The sequence below is a fragment of the Fundulus heteroclitus genome, chromosome 2 (assembly GCF_011125445.2).
Source record: "Fundulus heteroclitus isolate FHET01 chromosome 2, MU-UCD_Fhet_4.1, whole genome shotgun sequence".
NCBI lineage: Eukaryota > Metazoa > Chordata > Actinopteri > Cyprinodontiformes > Fundulidae > Fundulus > Fundulus heteroclitus.
Window position 1 is genome coordinate 37,806,618 of NC_046362.1, and position 19,211 is coordinate 37,825,828.

Consider the following 19,211-nt stretch of genomic DNA (forward strand, 5'->3'; position numbering starts at 1 on the left):
CAGATCTAACTATTCTCGGTGTTTTATTAAATGTCTGAGTTTGCCCAGTCCATCTTGCACATGGATCCTTTGCCCGCCTCAGCACCATAAGTCATTTTTATTAACGACCTTTGTGTTGGCACACAATTCTCCCAGAGAATGAGAAATTGGAGGAATATGATGACATCTCAACCATAAATCAGTAACACTGTATTGAAAAGGTGTACATGTAGGATATCAAAAATAGATTATCAACGTCTGCAGTAAATGTGTTTCTCTGAAAAACTGATTATAGAGGAAGACTTGTCGGTGATTGCTTCAGTCACAGTCACATTGTTTGGGGGTCAAACATTTCTGCAGCATGACAACTTCCAAGGCTTTAGGTTACTATAAAGGCTGCTTTAGGTATTAACGCACCAACATTTCCTGTTTGTATAAATGTGATTCTGTAGCTAAAGTGATCTGCATCTGACCTGGACTGGTTCTTGGAGGATGCACCTCCATGTCCTTAGAAACAGCAGCGCTCCACCTGCAGGTTGATCAGAGCCTTCAGAACTGACAGAGACTCCTGGACAGGTGAGGAAACGTCTTCAGGAGAACTGAGAGAAAGTCCTGCTGCCTCTGATTTAAGCCTGATTGCTGCACACCACAGAAAATTATTGATTATTGAAGAGTCAAAAGAGTCTAAAGATCTGATTTGAAGAGTCAAAACAGATCTTTAGATCTTCTCACAGACTAAAAATATGACGGTTAGGTTGGCTGGTCTCTCTAGCTGCTTTGCTGCTGTCATGATCTCCATCTTCTGCAAAGCCAGGCTCTCTCAGATGTTTTTGGGATTTGGCAAATATTTCTGTGGCATTAGGGCTCAAACTTAGAGATGCAATTTAACCGGCACACACTGCTGAATGCATTTATGTGTTCCTTCTCTTCCTCTCTCTCTGCTGCTTAATGTTTACTCATTTAAATAGTAAAGTGAGGACTTTGATGTAAAGTAGCAACCTTTTTTGGGTCCTCGCTTGTTTTCTGTGCTGGGGGTTAAGTTTAGGACTAAGGTGACAATTAGGTTTTCATTAGGGTTAGGTATCTACTGCTAAAGGATAGATTTAGGCTTAACATCGGTGTAGAAAGGGTTAAAAATTAATGGAAGTCAAGGCACAAGGGGTGTGTGTGTGTGTGTGTGTGTGTGTGTGTGTGTGTGTGTGTGTGTGTGTGTGTGTGTGTGTGTGTGTGTGTGTGTGTGTGTGTGTGTCTTTAAGCTGCAGCAACTAATTGGTAGAAAAACATGGAGTCCCTGTTAATAAGAGAGTACACCCTGTGTAATTTGTACATGTGTACCTATTTTGTGGCTGATTACGTTTCCGTTTTGGCTTCATCTTTGTTGATCAAAGACTTAAATTATTACAGCACCTCATATAAAACAAGTTCATATATATGTTGACGCTCCAGACCTGACAGTGAACTTTTCATTCTGAACATGTCCTCCTCCATCCAGAGACATCAAGTCCATCGACTTGAAGTGCAGCCAGATCTGGGATGATTTCTTTGTTCAGGGTCTCTTTTCATGGCCTCCTGGCTTCAGTTTCTCTCAGTGGAACCATCTGCTGATTTCCTCTGCAGATATTTAACCATCACCTTAAACACATTGTCAGCATTTATGAATGCTCTTTAGAGTTACTGCACCTTTACTCAACTTTTGGTCCCTCACCAAGCTTACAGCTTTGTGCACAGGGAAGTGTTCAGGGTCCAGAGCCGCCCAGAATAACATTTTTATTTAATTTACATATTAAGACGTTATTTTTTCTGGCACCTGATCTCTAAAACTTGTTGGTTTCACAGACGTAGTATGGCTCTCTACTCAGCTTTACAGTAGAATGAAGCCAACACAAATCAAAGCTGTGTCACAGGCTTTCATGTATGCTACAGTAAGTATTCCCGATGTTATAAATTGGGTTTATGAGGAGGGGAAATTGTGCCAAACAGTGAACAAAGCCTTTCTATGTGGGTCCTGCACATGTTTTAAATATTGTGCCGAGGGTAGGTGCCTCATTTAATTCCGAATAATAAATAAGGGGTTTATGTTCATGAGGTTTTTAGCTTCAGCATTTATTCTACTTAAGAGCAATAACTAGCATGACTTCTGAGAAATTCTTCTGGTACCACTACGCTTTGATGAGCTGAACTTTTTTCTTTAAATTGCACCCATAACTTTATTGTAATTTATTATTCCCTATGCTAAGGACTGAGCAGCAAAACCCTGTGAAGGCCTGCTGTCTCTGAAGGTTGTCTTAATTTCTCCCAAATTAAGTGGCTTTTTGGGGACTTAATCAGTCTCAAAAAGCCACCAAACTTGGCACAAACATCAGTCCTAGGTGAAAAAAGCGGCCGTGGCACCCCTAAACTCTACAAGGCCAACCGGTATAACCTATAATTTAGTACAAAACAAGGGAAAAAATCCTAAAACCAACAGGAAGTCGCCCATTTTGGATAAAAGGGTCCGTTTTGACTTCAAATTTGGTCAGTATTCCTTTAAGGCATGTGAGGTTAAAAGTAAACGGTGAGTTTTTGAGCATGTCCAGGGGGAGCGACCAGGGCTCAAACTTTGCCTCCTTTTACTAAAAAAATCAAAATGCTGTAACTTTCATATAGAAAAGCACAATCAGACCAAACATGGTATAAATCATCCATGTTTAGGTGCCTAACGAGACAAACTCAATTATCTTTTTCCTTTCACCTCATAATGATGTTTTGCTTAATGTCAGTCTCTCATGAAACCCCAGTAAAGTTAATGGATATGGACACTTTTACAAGACACTGCGTGTTTAAATGCAACCAACGACTGAAAGTAACGTTTTCATGACTTTTTTAACCTTCTTCACTACAGGATGTAAATTACTACAGTAATTTATTATTCAGAGGAAAAGCAAGGTGAAGCAAAGAAGCTACAAAAAATATCCTAGAATCAGGAGCTCATCAAGAAGAACAAGAACCTAAAAATAGAGTCTCTGAACCTGATACCAACTTAAAATGCTGCTTTAGAGGCACAAAGAGAGCAAGTGAGAAGTCATATGGTCATGGGAGGGGAGAGAAAGTTTCTGATGAAGTGATGAAGAGGAGGTGCTGGACGGTTTAATGTGAGGAAGCTGGTCTGGAAAGGTGGAGACGAATGCAGCAAGAGCACCCTGAGTCTTTAGGAAAATAAAAGGCCGACTTTAGCAGCTAATATTAGAGAGTAAACCGGTCACCATGTTTTCGTGGAGAATGGTGACAGTTGGACTTTTCTACTGCTACGTCAGGACAGACGGCACAAATTCCCAGACGGAAGGTAAGACATGGATCTTTGCTCAGCATAAAACATAGACTTACCGATTCCTAATACCTATTAAATGTCTGTTTTATTTAATTATGTTATTTAATCATCATGCAGTAAACACTGCAGCTTCACATTTGTCCTTAGACAGTGGAAGGCTGTCTCAGAATAAACAATGACCGGCTCAGATTAAGCACCAATTATCTGCAAGATGTCACATCATCTGATTGGTGGGATGGATTTTTACGTGGCTGATTGGCAGAGTTAGTTTAGCTTCCTGCTTCTTTGATTTTAAACTGATGGGAAGTAAAATGTAGAGACAGGATAATTAATCCTGGTGATGAAAGAAAAGCGTTTGGGTTTTTTTCAGATTCCTTTCTGAGAGTTCAGCTGGTGAGCAGATGGGCTGTGTGTGCAGCTCACCGCTGAGATGCTCTGAGGTTTTACACATAATCGCATCTCACAGCCCGGCAAGGCTTCCTCAAGTTAGGCTGCTCAACATTCATAAAGATTTATGAACACTGTTCAAAAGTACGATCATCATGACACGTTTTCCATCTTTAATGATGCTTTACATCAGCAGAGCATGTTGGCCAGAAAACAACGTGGATCCAAAACATCTTCAGTTTCTTTCTGTAAAAAATAAAATCCCTGAACTGAAGGATTGTGTTTGAGTTCATCTTTTAAATGTTTGTCAAAAGAAAAGCAATATTTTTTATTTATAATTATAATAAAAGAGTAAAAGTTTTATCGACTTAACAAGGTCATCCACAGTTTTAAAACTAAAGGCCAAAGTTGCGGGAGCAGTAAGTGGGAGAAACGGGACAGTGTGGCATCATATTTATACACAAGGGAAACAGGAAGTCCTGGATTTACAATTAAAGGTTCATGAAGAATAAAACAAAAACCTTTTCTTGCATTTATTTTATGTAAGTGTTGGTGGTGCCAATTACTGATGATTTGTGAGCCGTCTTTCCTCCAAATGCTCCCAGTGAAGAAAGGAAAGGTTCAATGTTACTGTCTTTTCTGAATTCCAGTTCCAGAATACGCTGGGCGCCTTTCCTGGTGTCTGTCTCTCCTGTGATGTCTGTCCTTATGAGCTGAAATAATTAATTCCCCAGAGATGCACAGAGAAGTTGTCCCAGAACCAGAATAGGTTGATTTTAGCTTTAATCAGATCAGCTAATGTTCCGTTTCACCAAACACCTTTATGGGCTATTAAGGTAGAAACCAAACAGGAAAACAGGATGTATCTGTATGCAAACATCTTTTTTTTACTTTGAACATAGAGTCTCACGTGAAATATCTTTTGCAATTAAGAAATGTGTGATAGTGTCTTGTCAGCCAGAATGGACTGACGTGAATTTTAATCGATTAAGCAGATTGCTCATACACGTATGGTGTCACATGGCTGATGAACTGCTTTTAACGTTCTGTGTGCCGTGAACACATCCAACACACAAACACGCTACATGCTAACTCTGGGAGGGGATGGTGCCGTGCAGGCAGTGTTTCCCATGCTGCGTTGTCCCCTGTTGTCACCGGACTGAATGTTCTTATTTCTACACAAAGAACAGAAACATCAGAACAATCGTCCTTTCTCCTATCGCCTGCTGGGTTTCAAGCTAATGTTTTTGGGCAAAGCCTAAAAAGGCCTTCACATGACTACACTCCCATCGCTGTACACATGCTGGTCTGACGGTTAAGCGAAGCCAGGAAAACTGAGGCCATACCTTGCATGCTGAAATCATTTGGACCGTGCAGCATTTTCCATGTTCCTTTGACTCTCCTCCTACCTTTGAGGTTTAGTGTCTGCAGACAGAATTTGTCTGCAGGTCACAGAGTTTAAAAAGCATGACATGCCGGTCCTTTGATGAGGAGCAGGACGTCCCGCCGTCAGCGAGATGAACCGAGGTCGCTCATCTGCCCAAACAGCAGAAACCATTCATTTGAGGGAAAGAGTCCTTTTTATTTGACACAAAGATTTACCTCATTACCCCGCTTCTGAGAGTTCACAGAAATGATTCTGAAAACATGCATATAAAAGTTGAAAGTAAAGCTAAACCTCTGCATTAGTGTTTAAATCATTCTTATCTGTTTTTTTTTTACACAAAAGCCCTGTTTCCAGCTGGAGTGACCAGAGGATCTACGACGGCGGTAAATCCAACGTTTTATAACACCATCAGCGACGCCCATTTGTTATTTGAGGTAAATGAACATAAATAACGCATAAGTATCCCTAGATGTATGTTTGCTCAGTCTTTTTTTTTCCTTTCTATAACAGATCCTGATGGCTGGCGTGCATTTTGAGCCCAGCGGCGAGTTTTCAGTTGACGACGCTGAGCTGTCTTCGCTCCATCAGACAAGAAATCTGGACATCATCTGCGAGGAGGTCCTTCCCAAGAAGCTAGCAGATGTGTTCAGGCTCATATCGAAGCTTTCGAGTCACCGCGGCCCGCTGCACCAGGAGGACTTTGAGCGAATCGTGATGACCCTCGTGTACACAACCCAGAAGATGATCGGCTCTGATTCTGTACACCAAAGGGAAATGTGGGGAGAGTCCTTTGTTGGTTTGTACAAAGCCATCAAAAGAGACCTGACATAAGGACAAACTAAGTGGTGATCTGTATTAAAGGTTACATGTTTAAGTTTAATGTACATACTTTTAAAAAAGAAAGCCATTAAAATCATCAAACTGTTGCACCTGAAATAAATCAGAATCGGTACCGAGATTAACAGAAATCAAAATGATTTATCTGAGAAATCACATATTTACATCATATTTACATTGTATATTTAATTTAGTAGCACCTGCATGTAGCTGACATCTCAAACCGTCTCAGAAAGAAAATTGGAAAAAAATGTACCTGAACAAAACACGAGTCACAACAAAATAGTCGTTGAACGGAAAGAAATATGCATATATGATGTTTAACATCCAGTATATGAAAGCCTTGGTAAGAGTGTAAATCTCCATGGGTTAAAGAAGGATTCAGTATTGGATTATTTCTAATCTGCTGAAATAATAAATCCTCTCAGAAATTACTTTCAAAGCAAAGCACCACTGCATTAAACACATAAGTATATCTTTCCAAAAAAATATGCAACATTTTTAACCAATGGAAGTTTTTAATTAAACATTTCTGTAAAGTAAAGGATATTTTTCACAGCAGCAGATCGATGGACAATATATTTCACTCCTCCTACATGAATTTAAGCTATTGTTCACTTTTAGAGGGTTATATTAGATAAAAAACAATCCTCGCCTCTGCAGGTTTTACAAATCCTGTCAAATATGTATTTTTTTTTAATTCAACTTTTTACTTTGTTCATGTCTAGCAGGAAATATCACAGATTTACAGAATGACTTCAAGTGAACAATGTTCAGAGCCCTATAGGATTATCAATATATTAAAATGATCTTAGACATCTCTGCTGTAGAATATTTCTAGTTTTCCAGTCTAAGCATCTCAGCTCCACAGTCACCAGTTTATTCCTAAGAAACATCAAAGATTATATTTTTTTGTATTGATGTTCTAAGTCATCTTTTTACATCCTTCTGTTTTAATTTAATGCACCATTTGTTGGCACTTAAAAATCCAACATCATCAAAAAGGATGTGAAATTAACGGTGACCTATACCATAAAACGATGTTATCTGCAAATATCGCCTCAGAAATCCCTCAAATTCTCTGCGCTTTGTTCTTACAGTACTCTGTCTCTGAGATGTTGCATAATCCGAGCTGCCTCTGTCGGTGGTGTATTTGGAAAATACCAAATTATGCCACCGTGACACGAAAAGCATCCCTCACAAACCAACTCCAATCATGATCTGTCCGGGATCGGGAGTTCCCAGCGGCTGCTTTGGATCCAGGGAGCTGGACATGCCAGGCGGGCAGAAAGGTATGTACCGCAGCCAGGAGAAAGAGGACATGTAGGAGGTCAGGCCGAAGGGGAGGTTGTACACTTCTCCAGTCTCCAGGGTTTCACAGGAGTCGTCTTCATGAGCTTTGTTCCAGGCCAGGATGCCTCGCTCCTGCTTGGATCCTACAGCCAACAAAGACATCAATAAGATAAGAAATGTGATGGAGTGTGACTGGAACCCATTAGGGCTTATACCAAAGGCCACACCCCTAAAACAACAACACATCAAGCAGCTCACATCATGAAAGACATTTGACTCGAGACAGAAAACAGAAAAGATATGTACAGGTTTACATTTTAGCTTTCAGATTCCAGGGAGTCAATATTTGTAAAATCATACATAATTTTTGTTTTTTTAATAACAGTATTTCTTTCAAAGACTTTCTACCATTTATCTCTGAAAATTCCAAATATTTTCCATATTCATTCCATATTTTTGCACCATGATGCCGAAAAGAAAATTGCACTTGAGTTTTAGTACTTAATGGTAAATGAAAAGACAAAGTTTGTCTAGTATTATAAGAATGCACTTAGCAGTTCTTAACAAAATAATTCTACAGGAGGTCCAGGAGGACTGAACACCTCCTCTCTGCATACAGGGGGAGGTGGTGGAGGCGTGGACATCCACATCTCCTCTGACCTCTTCTGGACTGTGAACACCTCCCTCCTGGTGAAGAAGGCCCAATGACGGCTCTTCTTCCTCAGGAAACTGAAACGGCCTGGACTTTCCACTAAGCTGTTAAAAAACTTTTACAGAGCTACAATAGAAAGTGTTTTATGTCACAGCATAACTGTTTGGTATGGGAGCTGCACAGTGCAGGAGAGGAAGGACCACGCAGAGGATTGTGGGATGCCGTCTACAAGATCTGGACGCGGTTTATGTTGCATGAGTCCAGAAAAGGACCAAACGTAATTACCACAGATCACTCCCACCTGGGAAATTCACAGTTTGTTTGTTTCCATCAGATAAAGACTTCAGGAACAAATAAATCAAAGCATAACAGCTTCTTTCCCAAAGCTGCGGGGTCTGGTACAAGTTGCATTCACACTGCTGCTAATGCCTAATTGCACACTCTAATTTCTCAGGGAGTGACTTATTACACAGCTCTGTAAATTAAGGCTTAGGGTTACTGTGCAGAATTTACTGCGGGCATAAGTGCATCATCCATGGAGCAACAACACGGTAACTCATATCGTTCTCAACGGGACTGATATCGGACTTTTTGGACTCGGATACGATTCTTATCGGACCCTAAAGACTATTTGCATGCTTTAAGTTTCTCAGGAAGCATGTTGGTCAGTACAATCAACTGATTTCGTTTACATATTTTAAAAGAAAAGTGTGGAAATATTATGTCTTGTTGTGTCTGTGTGTTAAATGTTTTAACACACCGAGAGCGTGTCTCCAAAAAAATTTGACTATGATGACATTTAGTAACAACAAAGACTCTTGATTAGAAACAATTACACGAACACCAGATCTCTGGTTATTTACTGTTATTTATTTTTGCCATTTCTGATAAAGCTCATACTCTGCTGCTTAAGAACTAACTTAATATTAAATTTGCCTATTTTTCACGACTATAAACTGCGTGTAACTCTGTCTGTGTCTTTGCCACCGTCACGCCCGAATTTCTCCAATGTGGGACAATAAAGGTTTTCTTATCTTAACATAATATCCCTCCTTAATATTCTAAAAACCCAAGAATGTCTGACATGTTTTCAGTTTAAAAGTAATGAAAAGGGAAATCATTGAACAGTTTGTTTATTTCAGGATATATTCTTCAAAGCTGCTTTTCTTTAAAGATTATTACATATCAATATTTAAGATTTCTTCATTGAGAACAAAATGGAATTGCAGTCAGATTCCTTGTTTATTTGCACAAACTTGGTGACTAAAGCTGATTTTGGTGTTACTAATATATGTGAGATCACCTGGAATGGTGTTGTCCAGGATGAAGCCAAAGAAACCTCCCACAAACATGCTGGTTGTCAGAAGTACCTGCAGCATCTGGTCAAATTCTACCACACCTGCAAACAACACGAGTTAAACGTTTAAACTTATTTTTGGAAAATTACAATTACCATAAATGGAAACAATAAAACACAAACTGGGGATGTACCTGTAGCAATAGCTTTGGGGTTCTTTAATATCCAGTTAGGAATGACCAGCCCAGAAAACATGGAGAATCCAAAGATGAAGATATTTCTGGATGAATTCATGTCTGTGTACTGAACATATGAGAAAAAAAACACTCTAATCAATGCTAGAGAAGACGTCTTTTAAATGCTTTAAATGCTTAAATGGCGCCTACCTGCAGGTTAGAAACTCCTGCTGCACAAATGACTCCAAACATGACCATGAACATTCCTCCAATCACAGGCGAGGGGATGGTTGTAAACATGGCGCCCATTTTACCCAGTATCCCCATCACCACCATGAACACGCCACTGGCCACTATGACCACACGGCTCCCAACCTGCAAAATTAGCAGATCTCACTCAACTATTTGGTGTTTTAACCTGATTCATGATCAGATCAGTGGCGTCCAAAGTCAGTCCTCAAGGGTCGCTGTCCTGCGTGTTTTAGGTGGATCAACTCAGCTGAACCTAATGAGGGTTTAGTTATTAGGCCTCTGCAGACCTTGACGACTGGCTGAAAAGGTAAATCGTTTATTTGACTCAGATGTGTTGGAGCAGAGGCAGATCTAAAACATGCAGGCTTTAAACTAACCTCTGGTTGGAGGACTTCAGGCTGTCTTACCTTTGTAATACCAAGGGCTCCAACGTTCTCGCTGTAAGAAGTGGTTCCGTTTCCCGTTCCCCATGCTCCGGCCAGCAGACAGCCTATTCCCTCAATCCCGATACCCCTGTTGATGGCGTGTTTTGGTGGCGGTGGAGCTCCAGATAATCTTGCACATGCATGGTAATCCCCAACAGACTCGATCATGGAGGAAATCACGCCGGCCAAAATCCCGACTACCCCTGCCAGGCTCACTGTCGGCTTTCCCCATTGTCCTAGTTTTGGTTTTAGGCACAATAAAGCAGAAAATGCATATTTAGTGCATGAAATATTACATAAAGCATGGCAGTCTGTTAAATGATCTGCTTAGATAAACAGTAAACTGGACCCTTTATCCATGGCTTCCCTGTTTATTAGTTTCATTCTAATCACTATGCAGAGGCTCTGAAAAGTCTCCACACTCCTGTTAAAATAACTTCAGTTTATTTATTTAGCAGCGAGTCACAACACATTTCATCCTGAGTCACTTTATAAAGTCTACTCTGTTAAATCATTCAGACAGGTCACAAAGTTTCCTAAGGAAAGCCAGCAGATTGTATTGAAGACAAAATGATTCGTCTGACTGATCCAACAAAATAAAGCAACATTTGTTCTGTGAAATTCAACCGAGAAAAATCTATTAGAAGGAAAAATGTAAAAGATACAAGTAAAAGCTGAAATAACCTGAAATTTTGTACAACTAATACTTTGATAAAGCGACTTTTGATTTAATTTCAGCCTTTGGTCTTCTTTGGTTGGGGTCTGTGAGGACAATGATTCCATTTAGAGCCTTAATTGTCATTTTACACACAACTATGATTAATGCATACCTCATAGCTCATAAGAACATTAAACACACAATAACAACAAAACATAAGAATGTTTAAAAAGTTTTAGAAATAGTACAGCTGAGGTGCAACATAAAGGGCTGTGTGTCATCTTAGGTAGGAAGGCGCCCGGTCTCTCAGACAGTACAGTAAAGTATGGAGTCACATTTAATAAATTAGGATATGTGATTGAATGAGGCTCATTTGTCGGATTGAAAGTGGCTTTGGAAAATACCAACAGGTATTAAACACTTTTTTTCTGTGTAAAACTGTACATTAAATATGTAATGTCATCTTTAATGTTGTCTTTTCATTCACTGTGAGCCAAAAATAATCATATTTAGCAGAAATAAAGGTTTGAAATCATCAGTGTGTGTTTAATAAATCTTTATAATGTGTTTCACTTAGTGATGGAGTTACTGTAATAAATTAGTTTTCTATAATATTCTAATTCACTGGCAGTATATTACCCTTCCCCTAACTGAGCATTTTGAACATTTTCATTATTTTTATCCTCTCTGCAAACTGTGGCTTCAGCTAAAGTTCGGAAATGACAGCTTAACCTTATCTTTGGTTAATTAGATTGATGACAGGTATTAAGTAAAACAAGACAGAATCCTGAAAATTAATCGAAAGTTGATACAACCAGGTTATATAACCAGTTTATTACATCTTCACTTAAATTTCACATTAAAATCTTTCTAACGGCTTTGTTGGTGTTTCACTTGAATTGTGCATTATGAATGTCACATTAATTTGGAAAAAAAACTTTGAAATCATGTATAAAAGCAAATTTTTTTTGACATCGCAAAAATCCTCCCTGGCTTTAAATTGACAAACGGACATTTTCCACAACATAGACGAAGATAAAATGCTTTTTAGGTCTGAAACTGAAGCATCTTACCTGGGTAAGGGAATGTGAACCAGGGAGCTTGACTTATCACTTCTCCCTTCAGATCTGTGCGTGCGAGGTAACCATAATGTCCTGGTTCAGCGGGAAGCACGTCAGACATCGTCAAGATGTAACAAATAAGCCATGAAACTGTGATTCCCAGCAGGACCTGAGAATTGAATCAGGTTGTAAAACAAAAAAGGTCATATTTGATGGTTTAAAAAAAAAAAAAAAGAAATCACTTCTATAGCTACGTACAGGGAGAATCTGAAAGATGTAGACTCGAGAGGTGTGAAGCTTTTTATCCTTGCTGTACGTAGGAAAGGGCACGGCTATGTGACGGAGGTACTGGGAAAACAGGATTATCAGCGCCGTTGTCCTGTGAAAGACAGAAACAAAGAGAATCAGTCTGAAATGTGCCGTCTTAGGCAGAAAACTGGGAAACTAAGTAGGCTCTGAATGAAGAAAAGTACAACAGGCTTTCTTTGTGTAAAGATTAGATTCAGATAAGGAGATTGCATTTTTTATACTTGAATTAACTAGAAAAAGAAAAAGATTCATAATAACAAAAGACATAAACGCGTTTCAGTGTTGTTGTCTTTTTTGTTTTGTTTTTTTGTTTTTTTAAACTAAAATTTGGCTAAATATGAAGAGATCTTTTTTTTTTTGTCCCCCTGTTGCTTTGTTACTAACAGAATTTCACCCACATTGAAGAGATGCCCCAGTGGTTGCCAGCACTGCTGCCCGCTGAATCGAACAGCGACAGACCGATGAGACTGATGGTGGGAGCGATGGTGAGAGGACCGATGAAGCGCATGAAGAGGCCGATGAGGCCTGAAAATCCAACAAACACCTGGAAGAGAGAGCCCACGATGATGGAGCCCTGCAGCTAAAGACACAAACGAGATCAGATTTAGGCATTTTATCAGCATTATGGTTAATCACTTAAAGCCTGGAAAGGCAACCTGAAAAACATTAAGCAAGAAATTAACACGCAAACTTTTGTAAGAGTAAAATAAAAGGAAGGTGTGGTTCACTTTTGTCTTTGTTTTTGTAATACGCGTTTCTGCCACAAGGGGGAGCGTGACCGTTCCTCACCATTTTGTTGGGCTGATGGTTTTAATCCATAATTGTATCAAAATATTTGAAATAGAAATAAAATTAAATAATTAAAATTCTATGTTTTTACCTAGTTTAACTCCATCTGACATACAGGCCTTATTTTTACCTAATCTAAGAGAATTAGCCACCTCATTTTCAGCTCCTGCTGCAAGAAATCAGATAATCGACACAAATCTCTTTTCATTCGTTAAATTTGGAAGTAAAAAGTTCAAACCCTGTGGAGTCTTGTGACTGATCAGACGTTCTTCCGGCCGTTAAACAGACCGGCCCTACAATACAAACGCGTAAATGCTCACAGATTACTCACGGCTCTCATTCGGCTCTGCCAGACTTCTATGAACTCTGGCGAGGAGGTGTTGACGGAGCTGGAGTTCTGGGTCCAAGCAGGACACGTAAACTCAGGCATGGACAGCATGGCCATGGAGGGAGCCAGCAGGGTGAATGTGCCGCCTTGGAGAATGGGCAGTCTGGAAACAAAGATGGCCGAATAAATCCAGGACTGGTAACAAAAAATAAAAACATCTGAGATGATTTAGATGTCATCACGACAGACATCGTTGGGCTGATTGGGAAACTTTTATAACGGAGGCTAGAAAATAGGGCGAAACGACTCAGAAGTCTCCGTTTGTTGCATTTGTAAACACGTTTAATTCAAATCATGTGAAGCTAGAGAGTGACTCTCCTATTAGACACACAGACGCGAGGTTCGGTTAAAGCAATCAGCTGCTAATGATTGTCTCCATGCTGCTCACTATCAACAACAGGCATCAGGCTTTAAAGAGAAGCATGTAAATCAGTAACGTGCAGGAAGTTGTTGGAGGGGCTGAAGAGTCTGTGAGGGAGAGGAGAAATGACGCTGGGAAAGGTTTTCTTTTGGTTTGCTTGGAGAAGAGCTGCGTTCAACACGACGCTCATTCCTGAGAGTTTGGGAAAGGACAAGAAAGCATCAGTGGTGCTAAGCCAGGAGAATGCTGGTTTGAGCAGGAACTAGATTCCAAACTTAATGAGCCCAAAATTCCTGAGCTGATCGAGCTGTGACGACGGTTTTCAGGAAGGCTGAGCTGCAGCTCAGAGCTGGAAATCACACTTTAAATCTGAAGAGTTCAACAAGAGCAGCTTTTTTTTAGCACATTTAAGGTCTTCTTTTTATGCATCGGTAACACCAGGGATTCAGGTCTGGGAAAAAGATGACAGACTTCTTCAGGTTTTGCTTTTCTGTCACACTAAAACGTTTCAGATCATCAAATCTATTTTAATTCCAGACAGAGATGAGTAAATAAATGCAACTAGCTGTTTTCAGATGCATCTCATCAGGATTAAGTCTGGACTTTGACTAGGCCGCTCTGTCACTTTAATTTATTTTATTTATGAGCCATCCAGAGATGGACCTGCTGGTGTGCTTCTGGTTCAGATACAGAACCTAAGCAGGGTTGGTGGAAGTCAAACATCAGGATGTTGGTTTTTGTTATTTGGAAAATGTGAGACGAGCCTTTGTTTTCTTTCGGGTCAGCGCTGGTCTTGACTTCAAATCTCTCAAATGGTGGCCATTTTTGCCCAGCCTCTGTTTTTCTATTGTTCATGACCTCTGACCTTAACTGACCTTATTTCAGCTTTCCAAAAACGTGGTCGATCCGAACAAACTAAAATATCACCAGCAGGGGAGGGAAAACTTCTTTTGACATAGATAACCTTTTCCCCTCATGAATGAACGAGTCTCCTTTTTTGTTTTTATTCAGGCTCTCTTTGTCTGATATTAAATCTGAATGATCAGAAACAAAAAAAAAGTGTGACAAAAATCTGAAAAACCCTTTTTCACAGCACTGTATGATAAATGCACGCTTCAGCAGATCCATTTCAGCATCAGTGAATTATTTTTTTCTTGACTTCTAACTTCAGCATCAAAGCAGACAAGAACAGCTCCAGATAAAAGTCTGGTCTCTTCAGTCTGCTGAGTAGAACCGCTCAGTTAGGTCCGCCACCGTGTTTAATCAGCAATTACTAATAAGATCCATGCTTATCTGATCCTTACCGAATGCCAAAGGTAACCTGCAACAAGGTGCAGACTCCAGAAACGAAGAAGATTGTGCTGATGAGGTAGCTTTGTGTGAGGCCGTCGTGCTGCAGACACAGACCCTGAGCCAGGATCAGGGGGATGGCGATGATGCCGCCAAATGCCGTTAAACAGTGCTGTAGGAGCAAAGGAGAGACCTTTTCTGAATTAAAAGTTCATGAAAGAGTTTCAGCATTTAATGCACGACTTTGTTCAATCACAAACCTGCAACCTTCAGGATTAACAAAGCCTAACCTACCGCGCTTGATGTCGTTATGTGAGGCAGGACGCCACGCGGCCTTGGATCCGTTTTACCGACATACCTGTGTGCCCAGGAGGATGCAGAGGTACCACGGGGGGACGTCTGTCACGCAGTACGCTAGCTTGTTGGTGTCTTCATCGACAGAGGAGTCCAGGTCCTCTTCTTTCTCAGGTAGATCACAGAAACGTCCCTCCAGCTTCAATTTGTCACACAGAAAGATGTCAGTGAAGACGCAGCCAAGAACTGACCCCAAACTTTCCTGTCCTGATCTGTTTTTACAGATTTAGATCAAATGTTTAATTTTATGGCAGAAAACTATATGTTTAACTTGGTTAGACCTAAAGCGGTAATGTGAAGGGAAGCAAACGTAAGCTCTTTGTAACAAATAAACTTCCATAATGGGTCCTGCTAATCCCATGAGGGGAAACAACTACTTTTACTAGTGTCTCTCCGCTTTGTTTGCCTTTTATTTAGAACATAAAGACACGAAAATGCAAACAGACAACTTTATTTTATAATTTTATCAGCTATTTAATTTGTTCCCAGCTCCTGACAGCATGTAAAGATTTACTTTCACAAACTCACTGGATAAGAAAGAAGAAAATCCTAATCTTACACATTTAACTACGTCTGTTTCTACAGGCAATGCCTTTAAGGGGATTGAATTAATCTCCAGGTTTCCAAACAGGAATGTTCCGTGTCATTTTCAGAACAAATAAAAAGCTGCAGGAAACGTGTTAAACTCACCGCAAAGGCATAGTTGTCGAGTCCGTTGCTTTCTTTCTCTGAGGTCATGTCAGCTTCAGCCTTCTGGCTCCGGTTTGGTTGTCCTGAAGTCTGAAAAGATGCAGAATAGCAAAAAGAGAGAAGGCCAAACGAAAGCGAGAGGACTGAAGCATCTGACAGAGAGGCGGGAGGCGGGCGAGGTGGACAGCCTGGTATGAAAAAGCAGATTTCAGACATGGGACTGCAGCTCGTGCTGACTGAAATAGGTCCAAGCGAGCGCTCATGTGAACCGAATTACAGCAGCAGCAGCTGACCAACCAGCATTTAGCAGGCTGGAGGTACTGTAAAACAAACCTTAACCTCGTTACAATGCACCTTTAAGGCCCAAACGTCAAAGTACATGAAGCGGAACAACTTTTATTCTCTATAAGTAAAACATTAGAGGCAAACTAAAAGAAAACCTAGACCCTGCTTTCATTTGCCTGCATTACTTTTTTGCTGCTGTTGGGGTTAAACTCGTTCTATTTCACAACCAGAAACACCTTAAACAGATTTAATAAATCCCGTGAAGTTGTGGACTTTTGGTTTTATTCTTATACATCAGTTTGTTAGTGGTCTTGCTGAAGCTCCTCCGTTTTCCTTCTAATTTTAACAACAAAAATGTGTTTTTAGGGGGCAAAGCTCCCTGACGATCACATGCTGGCAAAGTATCACAAAGCTGGTATTCATGGAGCGCTGTGAAAGCTCTGTAAACGTTAACTTCATTTCCCAATTTACCGTACCTCTCCATTTCCCTCCAAATGGTATTAGCTTAAGTCACGTTATTAGTCTAAATGGAGAGTTTGATGGCAGCCCACATCTGCCTCATTAGCGTGGTCCAGAAGGAAGAAAGTCACCGACACACTGACATGAAAATATCTGTGGTTTTTAATATTTTCTGTCACAGGATTGCAAATGTTTATCTCATCTTATAAAAGTCACATTATGTGCACAGTATGGTGCACATAAAGCAGAAAATTCACCCAAAAAAATGTATATAACTGTATTTACGCTGCCAATGACATTTCACTGAAAAGCACGGTGTGGGACCGGGAGTCAGGATGTGGGCTCAGACCGTTTCAGTGGCAGGAAGCCTTCATGCGTCTGCAGACCAAGACATTTTTGACACTTTTGAAGGAAACTAAAACATGTTGAAACTCAGTATTTCATATATTTGTTGAAGTTTTCTCCTCTTTTTCTCTCTCCATGCACCATGCATACCTAGAACCAGAACCAGACATGGAGAAGCAGCATTTAGTTCCTATGCTCCACTGATCTGGAACAAACTCCCAGAAAACTGTAAAAGTGCTGAAAGCCTGAGTTCCTTTAAATCAAGATTAAAAACACATTTGTTCAGGATTGCCTTCGGCTGTTCTAGTCAAACTGTTTTACTGAAGCATCATTAGTTCAACTTTGTAGTCCAACTGTTTTTAATATTTGCTTTTAGTTTTTATTCTCCCATGTTCTATTTTGTTTCTGCATTTTATTCCAACTTGCTTTTATTCTGTTTTATTTACCTATATTTTAATCATGTAAAGCACTTTGCATTGTTTGTACTGAAATGTGCGTTACAGATAAATTTGCCTTGCCTGCTTTGCCTTTAAACTGTGCCACAAAGTTTTGTGACAATTTACTTCCTCCACCTTTGTCTGAACGCTTTGGGGACGGCTCCAACACCAACGGTCACCGGTGCCGAAGGTAAGGTCCAATCAGACACGGAGGAGCGGGTTTGGTGTGGAAGAACTTACACACAGTCCTGAGTGAAAGTTCTAGAGCAGACAGACTGTGAACCAGGCCGTCTCGTCCCACATCAGTGTCTGATCCCACAAATGGTTTTCTACAAGTCTCATTCACACAGTCCTAAACCTGTTTAAGTAGAGTTTACGCTGCTTTAATATTTAAACTGCTTTATATCAAGAATGGGATGTAACTCAAGGCTGTGAAGGTAGGAGAAAGAAAGAGCAATTCAAGGATATCAGCATTAATTATTGTTAATCATTGTAATAATTAGACCCATTATCTCATAATTTAAATGTTTTAGCACAGCAACAACAATTTCAATGTTAAATGATTCTGTTTAAGTCAGCGTTGCTTTATCCACCATGTCTTGTGGTAAAATGACACTCGGGGCTTCCCACCCCGCTTCCATCCCGCCCATCGACAGCTATTGTTTTGGGATCTCGTGACGATGACTGTAAAGAATCCATTTGATTTATGAATCAGCCTCAAACAGTTGAGTCGTTTCTAATTGATGTGGTGAAGAGGGCATGACAGGGTGATCGTTCACATGTCCCGTCGGTGCTTTTACTTCTGTTACATAAAAAGAATCTCCTGTTTTTGTGTTCTTTTAAAAAGATCAAACGTAACTGCATGATGCTGGAGCAGTGAAACAAAGGTTACAGGGTTCAGCTGAAGTCAGAAACAACGCTGTGAGTCTCCTGATCCAGCGCACTGCCAGAGGCGTCCAGGGAGACCAGATTGGAAATAATAAAACTGTATGAACTTTTTAAAGTCTCAGCTCAAGATCATATAAAAGAACAGCTCAGGATTGCATCTAAATACAAAAGTCCACACATTATAATTAATTTACACCAGTTATTTGCTTTAACGCTTTAACACGCCATGGGTAAAATGTAAATTTACTGTTAAAGATAACGTGAGAATGTTATTTTTGTTCTCGTTTTCTGGCCCTTTTCGCTTCATGCAGGCATGTGGGGAGCAAACTCTTCTTTAGGGGCTTGTTGCAGTGAAGATGAGCTACCTTTTAGCTGCTGGTTGATAAATAAATGTGTTAGAATGTCTAAAGATTCATCTTAGGTTTCATTTTCTGAAGATATTTCTACAGATAAGATTGTTGAGCAGCTTTTAAACTATAATGCGTTTCTCATTAACTATTCAAAAACGTAAATGCCACCCGGTTCGAAAACAGACGGCCTGTAGTTAGAGTCAGAATCAGACCCTCGTTCATAAAAGAGTAATGCTGCAATTATTAATTGAATTCCTTGTTTTCCATGAAATTTGGCTCCTTTTAACATGGACTCTGTTTCACTCATAAAAAATGGCTTCTGCTGAATTTGTGCTAAATTTGGTGGGGGTGTTTTGGCCCCTTTGTGGAAACTTTGACATCAGCTGTTCACAAGGTAACCGTGAAGCAGATCGGCTCGAATGTGGAGCAAATTCTAGAAAACGGATGAAATTTAGCTGAAGCTCTTTGCTTCTCGAAAGAGAAATGCAAGAATATTCACTACATCCCCCGCCAGCAGAACCTAAAACAGACAACGTTATATTTACAGTCAGGGTC

At 40.1% G+C, this 19,211-nt stretch overlaps 2 protein-coding genes across 2 annotated transcripts; one reads left to right on the top strand and one right to left on the bottom strand.

The window, feature by feature from the left end:
- The first annotated feature begins 3,093 nt into the window (after positions 1-3,093).
- LOC105926561 (protein FAM180A) lies at positions 3,094-5,934 on the top strand. The gene is made up of 3 exons (XM_012862939.3): positions 3,094-3,301; positions 5,403-5,494; positions 5,571-5,934. Exons 1-3 carry the CDS (start codon positions 3,223-3,225, stop codon positions 5,889-5,891), a joined length of 492 nt encoding a protein of 163 aa, XP_012718393.2. The 5' UTR covers positions 3,094-3,222; the 3' UTR covers positions 5,892-5,934.
- Positions 5,935-6,395: 461 nt separating this feature from the next.
- zgc:110789 (Xan_ur_permease domain-containing protein) lies at positions 6,396-16,130 on the bottom strand. The gene is made up of 12 exons (XM_012862937.3): positions 15,893-16,130; positions 15,207-15,341; positions 14,863-15,020; positions 13,141-13,300; positions 12,419-12,600; positions 11,970-12,090; positions 11,724-11,880; positions 9,975-10,228; positions 9,526-9,690; positions 9,334-9,442; positions 9,146-9,241; positions 6,396-7,333 (listed from the first exon to the last, which is right to left on the bottom strand). Exons 1-12 carry the CDS (start codon positions 16,106-16,108, stop codon positions 7,095-7,097), a joined length of 1,992 nt encoding a protein of 663 aa, XP_012718391.3. The 5' UTR covers positions 16,109-16,130; the 3' UTR covers positions 6,396-7,094.
- Between the last annotated feature and the right edge of the window lie 3,081 nt (positions 16,131-19,211).